Here is a 19,777-nt window from a genome sequence, read left to right as displayed (position 1 = left end):
GCGGCTCATGAAATGGATGGGTTGTGTTTGGTGCAGTGGAACAGACAAACATTTATTAAGCACTTACTACATGAAGCTCTGGGGACACAAATAGATTAGCCAGACAGTCCCAAAGGATGACACATAAAGGACACGTGTTCTTATTTAGTTCATGGCAGATGAACACACCCTAAGCAGGGGAAGAAGCAGGGTAAATGGCATGGCCCCTGAAGACCTTAAGGCCAGTGATCCTGGTCACAGTGGCCAGAGTGACTAGGACTCTAGGATATCTCCATCTGGGGAAGATGTGAAGGTTGGCATCCATACGACAGTGGCCTGAACCGGATGACGGAATGATGAAAGCTTTGCAGCTGAGTCCTCACAAGGTTCTTGGTCTGGGAAGGCCAGAGCTGGCTGTTTGCTTGCTGGCTGCCCTGGCTGAAGACCAAAAGGACCCTGGCGGCTTCCACATGCTCCAGGAAGTGACAGCACGTCCGAACATAAGGCAATGAGCGTGTAGACTTAAATGTTTGAGATGTGGGGTATTTGTCTTCCAGATTCCCAAGTATCCTGGATAATAGTTTTTGGGGAAAAGCCACTAAACTGTGCCCTTTGACTTACTAGTCACACTGGATACATACCGCACTCAACCAGGAAGCACTTAGTGGCAAGAAATGAACATTGCTTCTGTGCCAGGCCCTGTGCTGGGTACAGGAGATTCCGAGACAAAAAACCCAAACAAGCTCTTCTCTCAAGGAGTTTACACCATATGATGGCAGACAACGTGTGCTGTGGTGTAGACAGACTAAATGCAAGAGCACATATTCAGTAGTTAGGGAATGGAGTGGAGACCAGGCTGTCACTTGGGAGAGGCCAAGAAAGACTTCAAGGAGAAAGAGGTGCTTGAGCTTGAAGGAATGGGTCTTAAAGGAAAGGTGAGGAAGGAGTACATTCCTGGCATCAAGAAGAGCTGGTGCAAAGGTATGGAGGTGGGAGGAGGAAGCCTAGAGGGATGACCAGGATGGCTGGGTCCTATCACACACAAAGCAGAACAAGGTTTGTAATGGGGCTAGGAGAGAGAAGTGGGGCCCGAGGTACTGGAGGCTGAGCACAGAAAGGGCCCCCAAATGGCTCTGTAACCAACAAAAAACTGGAGACAAGATGGGTGCCCATGAGCTGAGGCTCAGTATTAGATTGGAATGGTTTGTTGGCATTTCTGTGGCATTTGGAGGCTGGCAAAGCCTAACTCATTTGATTGTCAGAATAGCCCTGTGAGGGAAGTGTGGAAGGGGAAACTGAGGCACTGAGCATTTAAATGACTTACCCAGACTCGCTGATTCTGACTCTGAGGCCAGACTGGATGATTACTGCATGGTAGACGTTCAGTGTTACTGTACTGTAAAAAACAGGAAGTATCAGGAGTCATGGGGTGCAGAATAAAACGAGCCAAGTCAGCAAAAGAACTCTCTGTTCTTTTATAGTAATGTAATTGTCTAATGTAAATGAAAACAATTCTCAAAGGTAGCTGAACCCAAATTGAAGACAGGGATGAATTTTGGTTCCAGAGACAAATAATGAGTCCTCTTCTAGGCAGAGAGGTGGGGGACTACCAGTGCTGGATGCTACATGCTTTATCAGACACAAACACCACACAAACAATGTGTTGGTTTGCTTTACTTAACTCTTGGGGAGAGAGGGGGAGAAAATTGGAAATGGGACAGCACTAAAAAAAAAAAAAGTTTGTTTAGAAAAAGACATTGAGACTTTAAAAAAAAACTGATGAGGTTACTGGTAAGTAGGTCACTTTGATTACATATGATCCTATATCGCTGTTCTTCAGTGTATACCGTCTCTCTGTTTTTTTTTTCCTTTCAGAGATCTTATTTTGGAGGGTGGTTGTGAGAAGTCAATTTTCAAGCCAATAAAGTATCTATCAAGGGGCAGATAGGATGATAAATGAACCTTAAATGAAGGGGGGAAATCAACAAGAAAATCCCCACAAGTGGCCCCTACCTGAGATCTGAACAGTCCTTCTCTTTTGACGTGGTTTCCCTCTTTCTGGGTTTGGGGAAGGGGTGTTAGGAGGCTGTGTACCTAGTGGTCAGTGATGGCTGGCTCCTGTCCTGGCTGTTCTGAAAGCTCAGCTCTGGGCTTCTAGGGTTGCTCGCTTGCTCACTCTTTGTCTATAAAATTGTGACTTCACTCCAAGCCGACTTTCTCACATGATGAAGCCATAAAGAAATGAATCTCTCAGGCCATAATCGTTGAGTAGAAGCTGACTGGGGAGTGCTGTGCCACATCAGTATTCTCCTCCAAATAGGGCAGTGTGTCCCTTTGGTGAAATGTGGTGTCCCATTAATTTTGTGGTATCAGCGTAGACTCAGGCATCGCTCCCCATAGAACTGGGTTTCTTCCTGGCTGATGGGGTGGACTCACTTTGTGTTGTCATTTTAAAATTACACCCGTTTAAAGCGGTTTTAACTAGGATTATGGGACTTATATGGAGAGCTATAAAGCCCCTACCCAGCCCCGACTTGGGTTGATGAACCCAAGGCCTGAGGACATTGAGGGACTTGGCCAGTCATGCAGATGTAGTGGTTGTCAGAGGCAAGATACCCACCTGTGACATGTGGTCTCCCTTAGGACCCTAAAAGGGACAGAGAAGGTCATCAGTCCCAAACCTTCATTTTTATGAACGGGGACCTTGAAACCCATGGAGGTCAATTGTCAGGGTCACACCAAATAAATGGCAGAGCCGTCCTTTATTCAATCCTTTGTTCTCTCAGGTCCTGTGACTTCAGGTTTCGTGTCATTGGCCCCTTGATCCTAGGGTTGATTGCTTCCTCCATCCATCCACTCATCCATTCACCAAGTGTTTATCCAGTTCTGACCATGTGACTGATGCTAGGGACACAAAGACTGCTGAACAGGACAGTTTGTGCCCTAAATGCCCCTCTCCCAGTACTGAAACCCAGCTGGTCAGTTAATCCTGGAAACTTGGCAAGGCCACCTCCACGCAGTTCAGCAACATTTCTAATTGACTGCTGTTTGCAGAGCATTGTGTTAAGTATTGGGGAAGTTTCCAAAGACACAGTCTTTGTAGGTGTTTAATAATTTTCCAGTGTGTTAGGAGATGACATTCATCAGAGCTGTAACTGGAGTGGGGTGACTGGGGCTTTTCCTGGGAGTGCTGACTTTGACAGGGTGCTTGCAGCGATAAACTCCTTCATCAGCATAGAAACAGCTGAGCTGAGCATGTGGAATAATGCGTTAGAATGAGTATGTGTTCATCCTTCGTTGCCAAAGAAGACCATGCCATCAGAGAAATGATGACATGACTTGCACTTGACTTTGTTTTGAGTGAGGGAGGGCTGTGCAGGTCACCAGCCTCACTTCTCCTCCAGAGCCATCTGAATCCAGTGACCAGATATTCATCAGAATGACTGGAGATGACCCAGGATGAGGCAACTGGGGTTAAGTGACTTGCCCAAGGTCACACAGCTAGTGAGTGTCAAGTGTCTGAGGTGACTCAGGTCCTCCTGACTCCTGAAATGGTGCTCTATCTTCTGCACCACCTAGCTGCCTCTTCTGTTAGAATAGGATGCTGCCAGATGGCCAGCCCTCTCCTCGCCTTGGCCTCATTCTGTCTTCATGGGACCGTCCCGTCCCACCCCACCCCCCACTTGCGCCCCACGCAAAGGAATCTGTCTTTAAAAGTCATAAACACTGTTCTTACGTGAACACACTTTTCATGCTGATTGTTCCGGCATTGTTTTGGGAAGTTTGCCCCAGTCATTTAAAAACCTTATGTGATAACTCTTTCACATATGCCTATATCTATAATGCAAAATAAAACATGATCAGTGAACTAGAGAAGACAAAACAAAATGAAACAAGAGAAGGTGGAGGGGATGGTTGTTACCAGCCGGACATCTAAGACAAAATGCATTGGAGAGAATGCACCAGCCTGGTACCCCAGGGTCTGCTGGGTCAGGCCCCCTTTTCTGCTTAACCTTGATTGATTGTCACTGTTAGTAGTATAAACACTGCCGCTGTTACTGGAGGTCCCGTGAGTCTCTGGAACCTCTTCTTACCCCAGCATTATTCCTACTAAGGCTTTACACTTTAGAAGGACCTCTTCTTTACACCTCACCCTCTTTATCAAGTAGATAAGGAAAATAATATATCCCCATTTTACAGATGAGGAAAATGGGGCTCATTGCCCAAGACCATATAACTATTGAGAGCTTACATTCTCTTGAGGAGATAAAATGTGAGGTTTGGTTTTAGCTGGTTGACCAACTCCATGTTTAACCATTGATTAACTCATCATGTAACAGGAAGTTCCTATGTACCCAGTAACTGGCTGGGTCAGCTACATTTAGGCAAAGAATGCAAGATTAGCAAACTCTCAGCTCAGCAAATGTTACCTAAGTCATGCCTGAGGAGTTGGTTGGAAGCACTCTTGTGGTGGATGGCAGAGTGCAGACATGGGAGTTGTAGACCAGACCACTCATTGACTGACTATCCCGAGGGTCTCCTCCTACTTGGTCTCTGTAAATCTACCCAGCAGCAACAACCAGGTAGAAGAACAGACTCCAAGATCTGGGCTCTCCATCCTACAGGTCTCCTGAGCTCCGTTGCGGGACTCTGAGGCTGGGAAGCCAGCCCTCACACACTTGCATGCCTGCCTCCTGGTCCTTGGAGCATTTAGGAAGCTAAGGATCCTAATCCTCAGGACGTCTTCACTTATGACACCCTCACAATACTGTGTACAAATGAGCAGACGTGGAGGGTGAAAGCACAAAGCCCTGAGGTAGAGATGGCCTGGGGGTGCCAGGGATTGCTCCTGGAGAAGGTAATGGGGAAAGGGCAGGGGATGGATATGAAGTGATCTTAAATTCAGAGTAATCCACCTGAGCATGTGAGTGAGTTTGTGACCAAAAGCCAAGTGGAGGAATTTATGCTTTTCCTGGAGCAGTTGGAAGCCAGTGAAGGTTTGAGTAAAGACCAGCTTGAGCCTTATTAAAGTTAATTTCCAAGCTATGTAGGGGAGAAACTGAAAGGCAAGGAGATAAGGCAGGAGGTGAGAAGTCCTGAGCACCTGGCCTAGGACACTGGGCTGTGTAAGGGAGAGCAAAGGCCCATCCCTTTCAGCACAAAGTAGGCACTTAATAAATGCCCATGGATGAGATTGGATTAGAGATATGATATAGTAACCATAGGACATGAAGGAAGAGGCCTCAGATCAGACACCTAGAGCAGACACAGAATCAGGAGGCCCTCTAGCCCTCCCTTTCTGCAGAGGAATAAACTGAGGCTCAGAAAGGTTATGAATGTAAGAGCTGCAAGGGTGGGAAGGCCCTCAACAGAGGTGAGGAAAGAACTCATGTCTTTAAAAGAAATTCTTCTTTTTCATGTTTTCTTTTTTCTCTTAAGTAGTGTTCTTTATCTGTTTTTATTGCTAGATCATAGCCTAAGAGCTCTGGCATTAGGTAATGTCAGTTCAGTAATTTCCATATGAAATTTGACATTTGGACTCCTCCTATCCTTATGGCATATCAAATATCATGGCGGTCACCATCAAAATGAAAATTGACGGTGATAAAAAGCCAGAAGGGACCGGAGGGGCCCTCCTGATTCTCCTCTCCCTTTTCTTGATTTTTCTCTATGTTCCACACTGGGCCTCAGGCGAACACCCAGGCTTCTGCTGAATTTCACCCAAGAGTGTTGTGGGAACATTGGCATAGCCATGGCATCCTGGCAGGGTGAGCACTTTAAAAAAGATGCCCCCTCAGAGATTCCTCAGGGCAAAAAATGGCAAGCATCTCTGGCCAACCTTGTCTATTATTCCCTAAAGTCCTCCTACCTCACATATAGCTAACAAGGCTATGCCCTGGCAGAAACAGATTCAGCCTTCAGGGAAAACACACACACACACACACACACACACATACACATACACACACACACATACACACACACACATACACTAAAAACATGACCTTTTGGGTCACAGAGGTGTGGACATGGCCAACCAGGTAAAAGGTCTCTTACCTGTCCATTACAATCAGATCCCTTGTTCTGACCTCAGGTTCAAGTTATAATCATTAACACACACACATGTACTTTATGATCAATGGTTTATAGCACATGTTCCAGGTTCCTTGTTGCACCAGGGCTAGACTACATGTGCCAAGAGGTAGGGTACTATAGGGGGAGATGCCGGTTTTGGAGTCAGGTAGGTTCCAGGCTCAAAATCTTCCTTCAACATTTGCTAGCTGTGTGACCTTGTGCAAAGTGCTGAACTTCTCTGAACCACAATGTCCTCATCTGTAAAATGGGGATAATAAAACTGTAATATTTGCCTTACTGGGTAGTTGTGAGGACCACATAGACAATGTACTTTGCAAACTTTGAGGTACTATACAAATTTTAGTTATTATGATTATAACAAGCCAGAGCCCCCCTGGAAGTTAATGCCACCCAAGAAATTGAGTGAATAAAAACACATATGATGAAAACCCCATCTCCAGGGAGAAGACATTGGATTAAGGGACAGGCTTCCTGAATCTTGGGCACAGCTCTGGGTTACCCATTTCTCCATGTCCCTCAATGAATCCATAAGCATTAAAGTGTGTCTCATCGGCCAGCACTGGGGACACACATAAAAATGGAATGGTCTCTGCTTTCAGGGATATTACCCCCATCAGAGGAGAGGGCAGGTCTGCAGGGATTGACCAGATGTGTAATTTCACATGTGGGAGATCCTGGTAAAGAACCTTTCTGCCAGGACAGGGCAGTGCTCATTATACAATTTATATCTTATGAGAGATGCTTGGGGCCCCAGGAAGTTGAGGTACTTACCCAGGATCACACAGCCAGAATGTGACTGACACACAGCTTGAACTTGGCTCCTCCTCACTTTGAAGAGATCTCAAAAGGGTGAGATCTTTTGGCAGATCTATGACATGCTATGCTAGACCTTGCTTTACTTGTATGATAAGAATAATGGGGTTTTGTTGTTCCATCGTTTCAGTCATGTCTGATTCTTTGGGACCCCATTTGGGGTTTTTTTGGCAAAGACACTGGAATGGTTTGCCACTTCTTTCTCCAGCTCATTTTATAGATGAGAAAACAGGCAAACAGAGTTAAGTGACTTGTCCCCTGAGAGGGGGCAGATGTCTGGCTAACAAGTCATCTGATGCCGTAAGGAAATTAAATAAGGTGAACACACACTGCCCTCGCTTGTCAGGAAGGAAACCCGAACATGCAGGATATGGAGGTCCTCTGGCAGGTTGTGATTATGTCAACAGTCATGCCTTTCTGGGGCTCTGGTAGTCACAGTGCAGTGTCTGGAGCTGTGGCACTGAGCGTCAGTCACTAGGTCCGTCTGTTTTGCTTGGGCCCTTGAGCCTGCAGAGGAGCTGCAGAGTCTAGCCAGCCTCTCACCAGGAGCCAGCCTGATTCCCGATGCTTGTCATCATCATGTCAAGTGGTGGTCATTAAGAAGGGAGCATCCATCCAGAAGGAGTTCCCAGGCCTTACTAACGTGCAAAATAAATATTGTTTTCATGTCACTGTCTGAAATGCAAAACTGAAGAACATTTCCATTTTCAGAATGGTCTGGGGGAGCATCAGGTTGACACATCTATATTTTATGTGTGTCGAAGTGTGAAAATTAAACGAATAATGAGCCACATTCTGAAGGTTTGAATTATGGAGGGCAATATTATTTTCCATACTTAGCGTGGCATGTGTTCCTTGTTGTAGAAGCTCTATGCATGACCCATGTATTTCTCATTTCCTCCATGAGAACACCGGCCTGTTTGCCAGCAGAGCTACCCTGCCAGTGCTTTCTCGGAGCCTTCATTCTAACTCTCTGTTCAGTTGCAGAAAGCAATTTGTCCACAAAACATTAGCTGTAAAGCAGAAAGGACAGTTTCTCATCGAACTCCACTGAAAAACATGAGATAATAGGAATAATCAGCCACATGTCTGACCTCCCAAAGGGGCTTTTATTAGCCTCATTTTGCAGATGGAGAAGAAAGCAAGCATTTATTAAGGGCCGACTGTGTGTCAGGCACTAGGCTTTGTTTACATACATATTTGTCACACCCACCCACCTACACACACCCCTATACAGAGATAAATACATCAAAGACTGAAGCTCACGGTTTCATTGATGGTAATGGAATGAGGTGAGATTCAAACCCAGATCTTCTCAACTCCAAGTCAAGGGTTTAAGCCCCGAAGTCATGTGCATCTCAGGACACCTGCTTGCTGTGACAGAAGCTGGCAAAAGACCCAGAGTGCACCTGGATCAGAAATGACCTCTGCAGCCCCTTCCAGAATCTACCATCCTATGGTCTCTTGAATTTTGCGCTACAATCAATCAACAAGCATTTATTAAGTGTTTCCTGTATACCAGGCACTGTGTGAGGCACTTTGTATGCAAAGGCAAGAAGGAAATGGTGGCTCCTGCACTATCAGAGGAAGCAACTTGAACTTGAACTTGGAGTGTTGATCTCTCTCTTCCCCACAAAATCCAAGGAAAGGCAAATTGGACCTTTTTTGTGGCTGTGAAGTGGGGCTGCGGGCCTCTACCCCAGGGTCCATCTGAGCTCAGCCATCCCAACAAGAAGGGGAGGCCCCAGATGCACCCTTGTCACTCCTGCCTCACCACCGTGGTGTTGGGGGGCTTACCTTGGCAAGCTTGGTTTCCCTTGCTTCGTGAGGAAGCTATGTGTGAATGGAATGCTTGCCAGCTATAACTGGTCCTTCCCCCCACCCTCTGCTTCCCCTTCTCTCTTTAAAACAGCTTTTGTCTTCCTAGCTTCCATGACCTGTGTCCCCAGTTTATGTCAGTCTTACACAAGGGTGGGGTCACACAAGGACCAACCCCCCCCCGCCAATGCGACCCAGTTCTGCCCAGTTGTTGGTTCTGACTCAAAAAGTAGGCCTTCCCATACATTGTCCCATTTACCTCAGATAAGAGCCCTGTGAGGGTCTCTAAGTGACTTAGCCAGGGCACATGGTGAGGAGCTTAATAAATGCAGTTCTTTGCCAAACCTGAAGCATTCTGTGCATGAGATAGCTACTTACAAAAACCCTGTGGTGAATCCTTTCCCTGAAACCACCAAACCCCAGAATATTGGAGCAGGAGGGCCTTTGGATGATAGGGCAGCAACAGGCATTTAATAAGCATCTGACTGTGTGCCAGGTGTGGCTCACTTCTCATATTTTACTGAGACAGAAACTGAACTTCAGAAGTGGGGCCATGTCCGAGCTCTTCCTTTGTGGTAAGCAGATATTTTCAGGGAATAATCCCCCCCCCCCCAACAGCATCCTTGTATGTTCACACATCTGTGTCCCTTAAGGTAACTTATAGATGGAACCTTCCAAAGTGACATTCACGTAACAGGTAGATCATATTTGTTCCCCAACTTATGAGAGTAAATTCTCTAAAAACACAGTGTCGGGATGTTACAGAAGCTCAGGAAACAAGGCAGCTGCTTTAAAGCTCCTGAGAGATGGAAACGTAGGGTGCTGCCCACTTCTTAGGACTCCAGCCCAGAGTGTTGGGAGCGGGGCTGGGGAGACTTCAGAGTCAGGGCAAGAATCAGAACTTGGGGTTCAGGTGGGAGGTGAGCTGTCCTCTGCAGGGCCACCTAGGTGGGGACGTTTTGATGGTGCTTTAAAAGTTACTCATCATTCACAAACACACATGCTTCCACAGAAGAAAAGAACACAGAGCTTGTGTAAGAACCTATGGGCATGGGTTGCCTACAATTTTTAAGAAGTGCGCGTGCATGCTTGCGTGTGTGTGTGTGTGTGTGTGTGTGTGTGTGTGTGTGTGTGTGTGTGTTCAAATGGTTCCATGATCCCAGCCCTTCATGCCTGGGCATTCTCATGAAAGGCTGCAGGGGCGCCTGGGGCCACCCTTTTCTGTCATTCTCTTCTTTGCCTCTAAGTTTCTTCTGAGTTTTTCCCTGCTTGGTTATATGTTGCAGCCTGCTCACAGTCACAGTGAACACTTTCTGTGTGTGAAGGTGCCTCCTTCTTCTCTTTCCCCTCCTTCCCCTTTCTCTTTTGTTCCCTCCCTCTTCACCTTTCCCCTTTTTCCTCCCTCTTCCCCCTTTTTCTTTCCCTCCCTCCTGCTCTCTATCTGATCTCCCTCTGCCTCCTCCTCTGTCTTTCCCCCCTCCCTTCCTACCTCTTACCCCTCCCTCTTTCCCACCTCATTCTCCTTCTTCCTCCCTCCCTCTCTTCCCCCCTCCTTTTCCTCATCCCCTTTTCTCTCTCTCCCCTTCCCCCTCCCTCCCTCTCTTCCCTTCCTCCATTTCCCCCTCCCTCCCCATTCCCATCTCTTTTTCTCCCTTCTCTCTGTATGAAAGTGTATGTACCTATGTATATGTGTATACATACAGGTGTATACATGCAGTTATAAAATGGAACAACAAAAAAGCTGTTAGTTTGAGCCCCTTCTGCGCTGTTGGTTTTCTGCTGTGGAAGTGGAGTAAAGACATGAATGAAAATCCTAGTGCGCTCTGCATACTGGCCCTGTGCCTGCTACCTATTGGGGCGGTGGATCCTCCTTCCAGGGGCCTATGCCCTAATGGGAGGCAGAAGATGGTTCGTAACCGAGTAGGTGGCCAAGCATGGCAGTTCAGAGCCTGCAATGAGAAAATGAATGACAAAGCCTGGACCCGAAAGGGGCAGAGGTTGGGCAGGGGCAAATCCAAAAGGTGCTGCAAAGGCTCCAGAGGGTGGCTGGACTGGTTCATAAAAAGGGCTTCCCCAAGACTAGACCAATGCCAGGACCTTGTGAGTAGCCTCTTCAGACCCAGGAGCCTTGAATCTGAAGTCCCCAGGGAGAGGAGTACAGGGAGTGGTACATTCCTCCAGTCATCTGCCTTTGTGGCTTCATATCTAAGGGCAGGAGCTCGGTACGTGAGATTCCTGTAGCTTGATGCTAAATGCTGTAGATTAAAGGCAAAGAAATTTAGAAGAAAATCCCATTTTCCTGGAAATTGAATTTGGAGTCAGAGGCGCTGGATTAAAATCTCGTTGCTTGTGTGACTGTGGCTTCTTTTCTTGCCTTTTCTCAGACTCTGTTACCTTATTTATAAAATGGGCAGGGCGGGGGGCATGATGGCATTTAATCTGTAATTATGCCCCTAAATTTAGGTGTCTGTCCAGCCATTGCAGCATTAGGCACATACCAGGTGGAGGTCAAAGACAAAAGGAAGGCACTTTGTGTGTGGGAATTGAATGAGACCTCTGCTGAACTGTCTCCCTGTGTATTTTCACTGATGTGCACAGTCTGGACACCCAGAGAAAGAACACCACAGAAACGAGTGTTCCCCAGAAGCATCTGACATCAGCAGCTGATGAGAATTTCGGATGCTTGCACAGCTGGGACATCTTGGTGGATGAGGAGAAGGCTCTAGGGCTTTAGTATCTGAGGCAAGGAAGACACCTTAGCTGTCCTTCCCCCAAATCTATTTTCACTGTTTCCAGTTCTATAACCTTTCTTGTTGGGCTGGCCACTTCAAAAAGAGGGATCACCAAATCAGAGTCCCTAAGACACCAGGGAGCGCAGGGGCTGTCTGATCCAGCTCAGAACTGACCAAGAAGCCACTAAGCCACATTCCTGTTGAGTGACCACCTGGCCTTTGCTAGATGACCTCCCGCAGAGTGACCACCTCCTCTGAGGCAGCTCTATTCACTTGTGCATGGTTGTGTGAGGAAGTTTTTTTTCCTATTCATTCATCCTACATCTGCCTTTTGGGGTCAAGCAAAACAAAAAAGACTGTTCCTTCTTCCAGGTGATATGAAGAGGGGGGCAGAGGGAGAGGGGAGAGAGAGATATACAGATAGAGACAGAGAGGAAAGAGATGGAGAGAGAGAAGAAGGAAGGACTAGTATCATGTCTTTGGGCCTCTCTAGTTTCTCGGGCAGTCTCTTGTATTAGGATCTCGAGGTCCTTAGTCTCTCCATCTGTCCTCCATCCTCAGGACTCCGCTCATAAGCCACTGATGCCCTTCCCCTGTGGCACATAGTACTCCACACCGACACTGATCAGGGCACAGAGAGGAGGACCATACCTGCCTTAATGTAACCCAAGATTTCCTATAATTAGTTTCAGCCCTGTGTGGTCTGTATGTGGCCTGTGCAGAACTTTTTGAATCCTTCAGGAAATTTGCTTTTTGCTTTTTTGTACCCTAACCCTTAGATGCATACAAGATTATTCCTTTTACAAGTTCCTGCTACGAATGTTCCCCAGCCCAGGATCCAAGGCCAGGTTTCCAAGAACCCTTCCCAGGAGACACCCTTTTGGGTTGACATTAATTGATTAATTTATTGATTAATTAATGGCGCAGAGCAGAGCAGTCATCCTGGGTTCAAAGTCTAGCTCTGCCACTTATGGGTACAACAGATGCTGGGCATGTCACTGCATCTCTGTGAGGGAGGCAGACTCAGTGACACATTAATGACCTCTTTGGAACCCATTCCAAACTCAACTACTTGTCCTGCCAGCTAACTCATGTCTGCCAGTCTTGTCAAGAGGAGAGCATGAGACTTTTGTCCACTTCATTGGCTAACATCTAGATAAACTACTCTAGGTTGCTCGGTGGTGTAACAGAGAGAGCCCTGGTCCTGGAGTCAAAGGCTGAATTCTGATCCAGCCTCAGGCTCAGCAAGTCACTTCACTTCTGTCTGCCTCAGTTTCTGCATCTGTAAAATGGGAATCATAATAGCCCAACCCCATGGGGTTATCATGAGACTCAAATACGATGCTATTTGTAGAATGATTTGCAAACCTTGGAACTCTACTTAAATTCAAACCATCATCATCGTCATCATCGTCCAATTACGTCCACAGCATTCAGATGACCTAGCTGTGTGGCCCCTGATGTCCTTCACAGTCCTCGCTCTTGATGAAGACTCACAAGCCCTCGGAGATCCCTGGCTCTTTTGCTGATCCTCCCTTTTGGTCATAGGTTGTTCTGGAATTATGCTGGGGCTTGAGATCAAGCTCCCCGCCCTACATTTCGCGGAAAATCAAGATTCTTCCTCTCCCCTGGGGAGGAGGGGGCAGCTTCAGAGAATTTTCTCAGCAACAGGGCAGTTTTCCCAGTGAAATAAGATTGGAAACCAGGATCTAAAATAGCTGTGGGAGCTCCAGTCTCACAAAGCAGTGCCAAGAGGAGAAGAAACCCCCCTAAAATAAGGTACCTACACAGAAGAGTTATTACTGTGCCATTCCGATCCGTGCTTGTGTCTGTGCCATGAGATATTTTGAGAAGATCATTCCAGCTAAGCCTTACACAAGACTTAGGGCCAGATCATAGGGCATAGATAACTGGGGAAAAGAAAAAAAACATTTAAAATCCAAAGCTGAGGGCCATGCAATCATAATTACCAAGCTTCACCCCAGAGAAGAACTAAAAAAAATGGTCCTCCCTTTGTTCTTTGCAGAGGTGGGGAGCCACAGGTGTGGAACATTGCACACACATTGCCAGATACAGTTGATGTGTTAATTGGTTTGGCTGAAGTGATTTTTTTTCTTATAAAACAAAGGCATGATTTGCACTGGGGAGCAAGGAAGGTTATAAGTAAAATATATCAATAAAACATTTTTAAGAAAAAACTTAAAAAGAAAAGGATAAATATGAGATAGAAAGGGCGGGCATGTCCCTGTCACAGTGATGCCAAAGCAGGACTGGGGGACAATTCTGGCTGCAGAATTCTTGTATTCAACCTGATCGAGGGCTACTCAGATCTCTGAGAGTGTTGCTCATAAGGGTCATCTTTGCTGCCATCACACATCATCGGCATCATCCGTAATTCATGTCTGTATAAAACTGGAACACTTACTGGAGGGCTTTCCTCACTGTAACTGTGCGCAGGGTGGTATAGCAGGCAGGGTTCTCTTTTTGGCAGATGAGGGAACTAAGGCTGAGCAGGGTTCTGTGGCTGCCTGGGGTCACATCAGGCACTTGTGCTCATCGGTTCACAAAGCACCATGGGGATAATAAGAATTTAAATTCAGGATACATTTATTAAGTTCCCATTCTCCAGTCCCATCCAACTCTATTAACTTGGGCTATGGCTACTCTGTAAAGCAGTGTGCTAATAATCCCTGAGGATACAGAGTCAAAGATGAAAAGACCCTGCCCTCAGGGAGTGGATATTCTAGGGAATTTTGAGCTGAATGAGAAAACATAATTATAGAAGGAAGAAAATAGACTTTAGAAGATCAAAAAACCCCCACCTCCCAATTCTTTGATTATGGAAAGAGAGAACATTTTATAGATGAGGTTGCTGAGCCTGTGATGAATGAAAAGCGTAAGAGAGATCTTCTGGATAATTAATCAATTTACCAATTAGGTTAGCTAATAATCAGTTAATTGATGGCCATTGATTTGTCCTGATAACCAAAGACACCTACTGGAGACACTAAATACCTTAAATATTTTTTGAAAGGGAATGCCCGGACAGGAGAAATAAATTCTAATTGGTGAATAATTGATGAGAGGGCATTTAAATGAGGAGGTGGGCTAAAAGTCTTCACCTCCTCCTGCTGAGAACATGGCTTGATCATGAGGCTCAGCCACCTCCAGCATTTTATGCAGAGGAATCCCTCTCCACCCAGACCATGCTGGCTGGTTTTCTCCTTCATGAGTTGGGTCACCCTAAACTCCAGTGGAGGGGTACAAGGGCAAAGGCAAGAATTCACCTACATTAGATTCTGTTTAACCTCTTCACACAAGTAAGGTCTACTAGTTGGGTGGTGTCCTGCCCAAGACAAAGGAAACAGTAAATAACAAAACAAATAAATTCAGCCTAGATTTGCAGTGTTTTCTCAGGAGTACAGGCTCAAACGGAAGATATAACAATCATCTCACCCCTAGGGGAAAGGGTCCGCACTCAACAAATACATCATGTCCCACCAATTCAGACCAAGGTAGAAGAGTCTAATAAGCAGTTTCCCCTTGAAAACAGAAGTGTAAACAGAAGCCCATTCTCTAATACACTCGTTGACCTTCCTTGGTTTTGACACTTGTCTGCACTGACTCCTTTAGTGGTAACATATGTACATTTTGGTGGGAACATGATGACAGTTTTTTCATCTCAGTAGCAGAGGCAGTCAGGAGGTTAGATTTTTCCATCCCTCCTAATGGAGAACCAAATTCTAATAGAGGCAAAGTAATAAATAACGTGATCAGTAAGACTCTGTTGGCACAAGAGCTTAAGCCAAGTTTGTCAGCAGGCATTTACAGATTATCAGTGAAACTGTTCACCTGTGGAGAAAAAGGCAGGTACAGTACATCAGCGCCTGGCAGTACGGATTCCTGCGCACACTGATTCTGGCTCATTTGTGAGCCCTAAGGCTCAGGCACAAATTGAGGTCTTGGAAAGGACTCAGCGATGGGATCCAAGCTCCCTTCTGGTCCAGCTCTGCAGTGGCTGGGGAAAGCTGAGTTCCAGTAGACAGGCTTGGTGCCTGTGCATCCCTCCTCTTCCTCACTTGTGATGCTGCGGTCTTACCTCCCGTTCCTCTTGTCTTCCAGGTACAACATGTTTGATTGCACTCTTGTCAGACAAAGACCTCACTGTGGCCAACGTTGGCGACTCCAGGGGGGTCCTCTGCGACAAGGACGGGAATGCCATCCCCCTGTCTCACGATCACAAGCCATACCAACTGAAGGAAAGGAAGAGGATTAAGAGAGCTGGTAAGCCAGTGCCCTTTGGATTTCTTTTTTTTTTTTTTATAAAAGTTATCCTTTAGTTATTTATCATGTGTTTATTAATTATTAATTTATTATTCATGTATTTTTAAAAAATGGATTTTATTGATGCATCTTGTGCTTATGTCCCCATTGTTTCCAGATTTCTCCCTCTCTCCCAGTAGGTCTTCTCTTCCTTTTAAAACTCAGCGCACATTTTAGTAATGTCAGACAATAAACAACTACAGCAGAGAATAGATTATTGAAGTAAAACTAGACATAATGTTAATAATTGTAAGGTTTACACAAAATTCTTTGCATGTATTATCTTTATTGGCCATTACAGCAGCCCCAGAAAATAAGTACATGAGCAGTGTCATCCTCATTTTACCTGGGACTTGCTCAGAGACTTCCTCAGAAAGGTGAATGACTTGTCCAAGGTCACAGAGCTACTAAATGTCTAAAGCAGAGTATGAGCACAGGTCTTTCTAGCTCCAAGTCCAGAAAAAATTATTTTGAAGAAAAAGTAAATTATTATGATATAATTAAAGAAAACAAAACAAGGTGTCTGAGGCACTATAACCTTTCCGCTGAATATAAAGGTGAGTGAGTTCTGGACTTTCTCAATTCTGGATTTGTGGAGCTCAAGGCTTCATATTAAGGCCATCTTTTGCAGCAATATATAAAAGTAAACGTGAAGAACAACAGGCACACCCCAGTTGTTGGGCATGTAACTAGAGTTGACCATCTTGGATGCACAGTTTTATCTAAAACTGGGTTCTAAATGGTAAGTCACAGAATCATAGATATAGAGCTAAAAGGAACCTTTGAGGTCATTTAGTTCAAATTCTTCATATTCAAGATGAGTCACCTGAGTCCAGGAATGGTTAACAGACTTGACCAAGATCAGACAGATAAAAAGTGCTAGAGGTGGGTCCTTTGGTGCCAGATCCTGTGCCCAGTTGATTGTACCATGATTCTCCAACATTCCGATCCTGATCTACCCAAAGCTCAGAAACCAAGATGGTACTAGTGAGCTTAGCCCAAGGTGCAAGCTGGATCTGATCTGGCTCCCAGGCTCCCCAGGATGGCTATTCTTACAGGTTCCAGTGAGTCAGTCCTAGAGGATTAACTCCAGCTCAGAGGACTATGTGGGCCACTTGGAGGGTCAGTCAAACCATTTTCAGGGGCCTGATGAGAAAGCGAGTTCATTGGAAGAAAGTGGAAGAGATCAGAAGTACTGGTTGGGTCTGGGGGCTGCTGTCTGGCCCAGCGGAGGATCATGTTTTGGATGGCCAGAGACTCCCCTAGACTGAGTCTCCTAGGTCTCACGTGGGATCTAGGATGTCTGGAATTACTCCATGGGCTCACTCTGACTGACATATTGATTGTGAGGCTGCTTGTGTGCTGAGTGAAGGGTGAGTCAGGGAGACAGATGTGGGCTGTACTTAGCTGTGACCCTGTTCACTTGTCATAGCTCTGGGAACAGCAGTCACAGCAAGGAAGTAGGGACTGTCTACATGGAATGAGTCAAGAAAGAACCCCAGAAACAAGGATGGCCTGAGAGGATCTGGGCTTGAGGTGGAATACAGCAACAGAGGCAGGAGAGAGATACTGAACTCCCTTTTACCTAGTGGGGGCCTCAGACCCAACAAGAGTCTTTGCCAGTAGGAAGGGTCAAGAACAACACAGATTAGGAGCAGAGACCTAGAGTTGTAGGTTTGTAACTGGACCATTGATTCTGAGGCTGCATGGTGGAATAGTAGATTGAATACTAGACACATGAGACAGTGAGACCCGAGTTCCAATCCTGCCTCTGATATTTACTGGTTGTGTTCTGGGGGTGAATCACTTAGCCTCTCTCAGACTGTTGCCTCATCTATACAATGGGGATAGTAATAGCACCTGTCTCCTGTGTGAGGATCAAACAAGATAATATATAAAGTTAGTAGTAGCAGCAACAGTGGTAGTAGTAGCAGTAGCAGTAGCAGTAGTAGGAGTAGGAGTAGTAGGAGTAAGAGTAGTAATAGTAATAGTAGAGTAGTAGTAGTAATAATAATAGTAGAGTAGTAGTAGCTGCAGTAGTAGTAGTACTAGTAGTAGTAGTAGTAGTAGTAGTAGTAGTAATAGCATTGGTGGTGGTGGTGGGAATGGTAATAACAATGACCAACATTTATATAGTGCTTATTATGTACCAGGAACTGTGCTTTAAAATTATTATTTTATTTGACCCTCTTGTTGTTGAGTTGTTCAGTCCTGTCTGACTCTCTATGACCCCATTTAGAGTTTTCTTGGGTGAGATCCTAGAGTGGTTTGCCCTTTCCTTCTCCAGCTCATTTCACAGATGAGAAAACTGAGGCAAACAGGCTGAAGTGACTTACTTAGAGTCACGCAGTGAGAAAGTGTCAGAGGTAGGATTTGAACTCAGGCCCAGCATTCCGCTTCCTGCACCACCAGCTGTAAAGTGCTTCACAAGGCTATAGGACCCAAAGGGCTACAGTATAAATGACAGTTCCTTTCATTTTTATGGTCATCCCATTGGCATCAGATGTTAATCTCCAAACATTTTAGCCTACACACCCCTTCTGTAAAAGCTGTTGAGTGTGCTCCCCACTAAATGTGTATCTGGTAATGTTTAATATTTACTAATCATTTGTTAATTGTTAGCACATTGCTGGCAATATTATGATACTAATATATAGCAGTACATATATAAACGATATCAGCGTACTAATAATCGTGCACGTTATAAAACTTGTACAAAAACAAGAATTTAAAGGGATGGAATTGTTGGGACTGGAAGCTCAATTCCGTGTGGACGGTCTCGGGCGGGTAAAAGTGGGACTTCTAAATCTTAGAGTCTTACGAGGCCCTCCATGAACAGTGGGGGTTCGAGAAGGTCAGACTGAGCTAGCTCGGCTAGCTCGGGTATTTCCGCCTCTCCCCTGGAGATACGTGATGGGTGGAGTCTCCCTGCCCTCGAGGTCGTCCCGGATTGGAGCACACCTAGTTACCTAACAGCACAGTATTGAGATGCAAACTGTGTGGCTGAAGATTAAGTAGGACTGAGGAAGCCTGAAAGCTCTCTCTTAGCACGTGTGGAGCCAAAGAGGATAGTAGGGCTCCGCTTCTTTTCTTTCCTCTCTCCCCTCCCCCTCTCTCCCTGCTTGTACTTCTACCTCCAATCCCTTAAGCTTAGCCTCCTTAGGAAATCTCCCCCTCTTCCTCCTAAGGAAGACCCCCCTGCACTTGTAACCGAAACCCTGAAATAAAGCTCAACCCCTGTTCGACTCTGGAACGTCCTTTCTCTCATACGTTTATCCGGTTTGGCCAACCGAAGACCTGGGACAGGTAAGAAAGACTCGGGTAGCCCAATACAGGCCTCTAGGTCTGGCATGGAATACCACTTCATCTGATCAGTAGGAAGCTCTTGGAATTTATTGAGTGTGGGGTGACATGGTCAGATCTGAGCTTTCAGAAGGGCACTTGGGTCACTGTGTGGAGGATGGGCAGACTTCAGACTGGGCCTGAGAGGTGATAAGGGCCAAAGTCTTCAGAGGGGAGAGGTAAGGATGAAGAACCAATAGGGTTTGGTACCTGGTTGGAGGTGCAGACTCAAGGATAACTCCGTGGTTGCAAGCCCATGTATGAATAGTTGATCTCTTGCCATGAGTAGGGAAGGATAGAAGAGGGTTGGGTTTGGGGAGAAAGATCATGTGATGCACTCTGGAGTGCAGATCATGATCCATCTATGTCCACTTGTCTTTTGGATGTACTCTGTCCCACCTAAAGTGAAAAGGGGTGATGTGGGACACCTTCATTTGTCACTGTCCAAGCACAGAGCTCCCTATCAAGGACACCTGCTGCCACGGTTTGGTGCCCTAGGAGGTGGGGGGAGGGGAATTTTTCCCATGTGACCTGCACAGCTACTCCTCTACGTGGGTATGAGTCAGGGATGGGGGAGCTAGGGAGGGGTAACATCAACTCAACAGAAGGAAAGTGTTGGGGGGTGGAGTCAAGATGGCAGAGTGGAAAGATGTGCATACTCTAGCTCTTCCACC

General features: G+C 46.0%; 1 protein-coding gene across 7 annotated transcripts in view; it reads left to right on the top strand.

Annotated features, from left to right (window-relative positions):
* Positions 1-19,777, top strand: part of PPM1L (protein phosphatase, Mg2+/Mn2+ dependent 1L) — a 313,084-nt gene that overhangs the window by 267,528 nt on the left and 25,779 nt on the right. For all 7 annotated transcript variants that reach the window (XR_011969136.1, XR_011969135.1, XM_072618579.1 and 4 more), the window contains one exon: positions 15,561-15,722. Coding sequence is in view for 5 of the 7 variants with exons in the window: in XM_072618579.1 (XP_072474680.1) it covers positions 15,561-15,722 (162 nt within the window). In the remaining 2 variants the exon portion in view is untranslated. The remainder of the gene's footprint in view (positions 1-15,560; positions 15,723-19,777) is intronic.

Source organism: Notamacropus eugenii, chromosome 6, assembly GCF_028372415.1.
Source record: "Notamacropus eugenii isolate mMacEug1 chromosome 6, mMacEug1.pri_v2, whole genome shotgun sequence".
Classification (NCBI taxonomy): Eukaryota; Metazoa; Chordata; class Mammalia; order Diprotodontia; family Macropodidae; genus Notamacropus; species Notamacropus eugenii.
The sequence above is the reverse complement of the archived record's forward strand: the minus strand, read 5'-3'. Positions and strand labels throughout refer to the sequence as shown.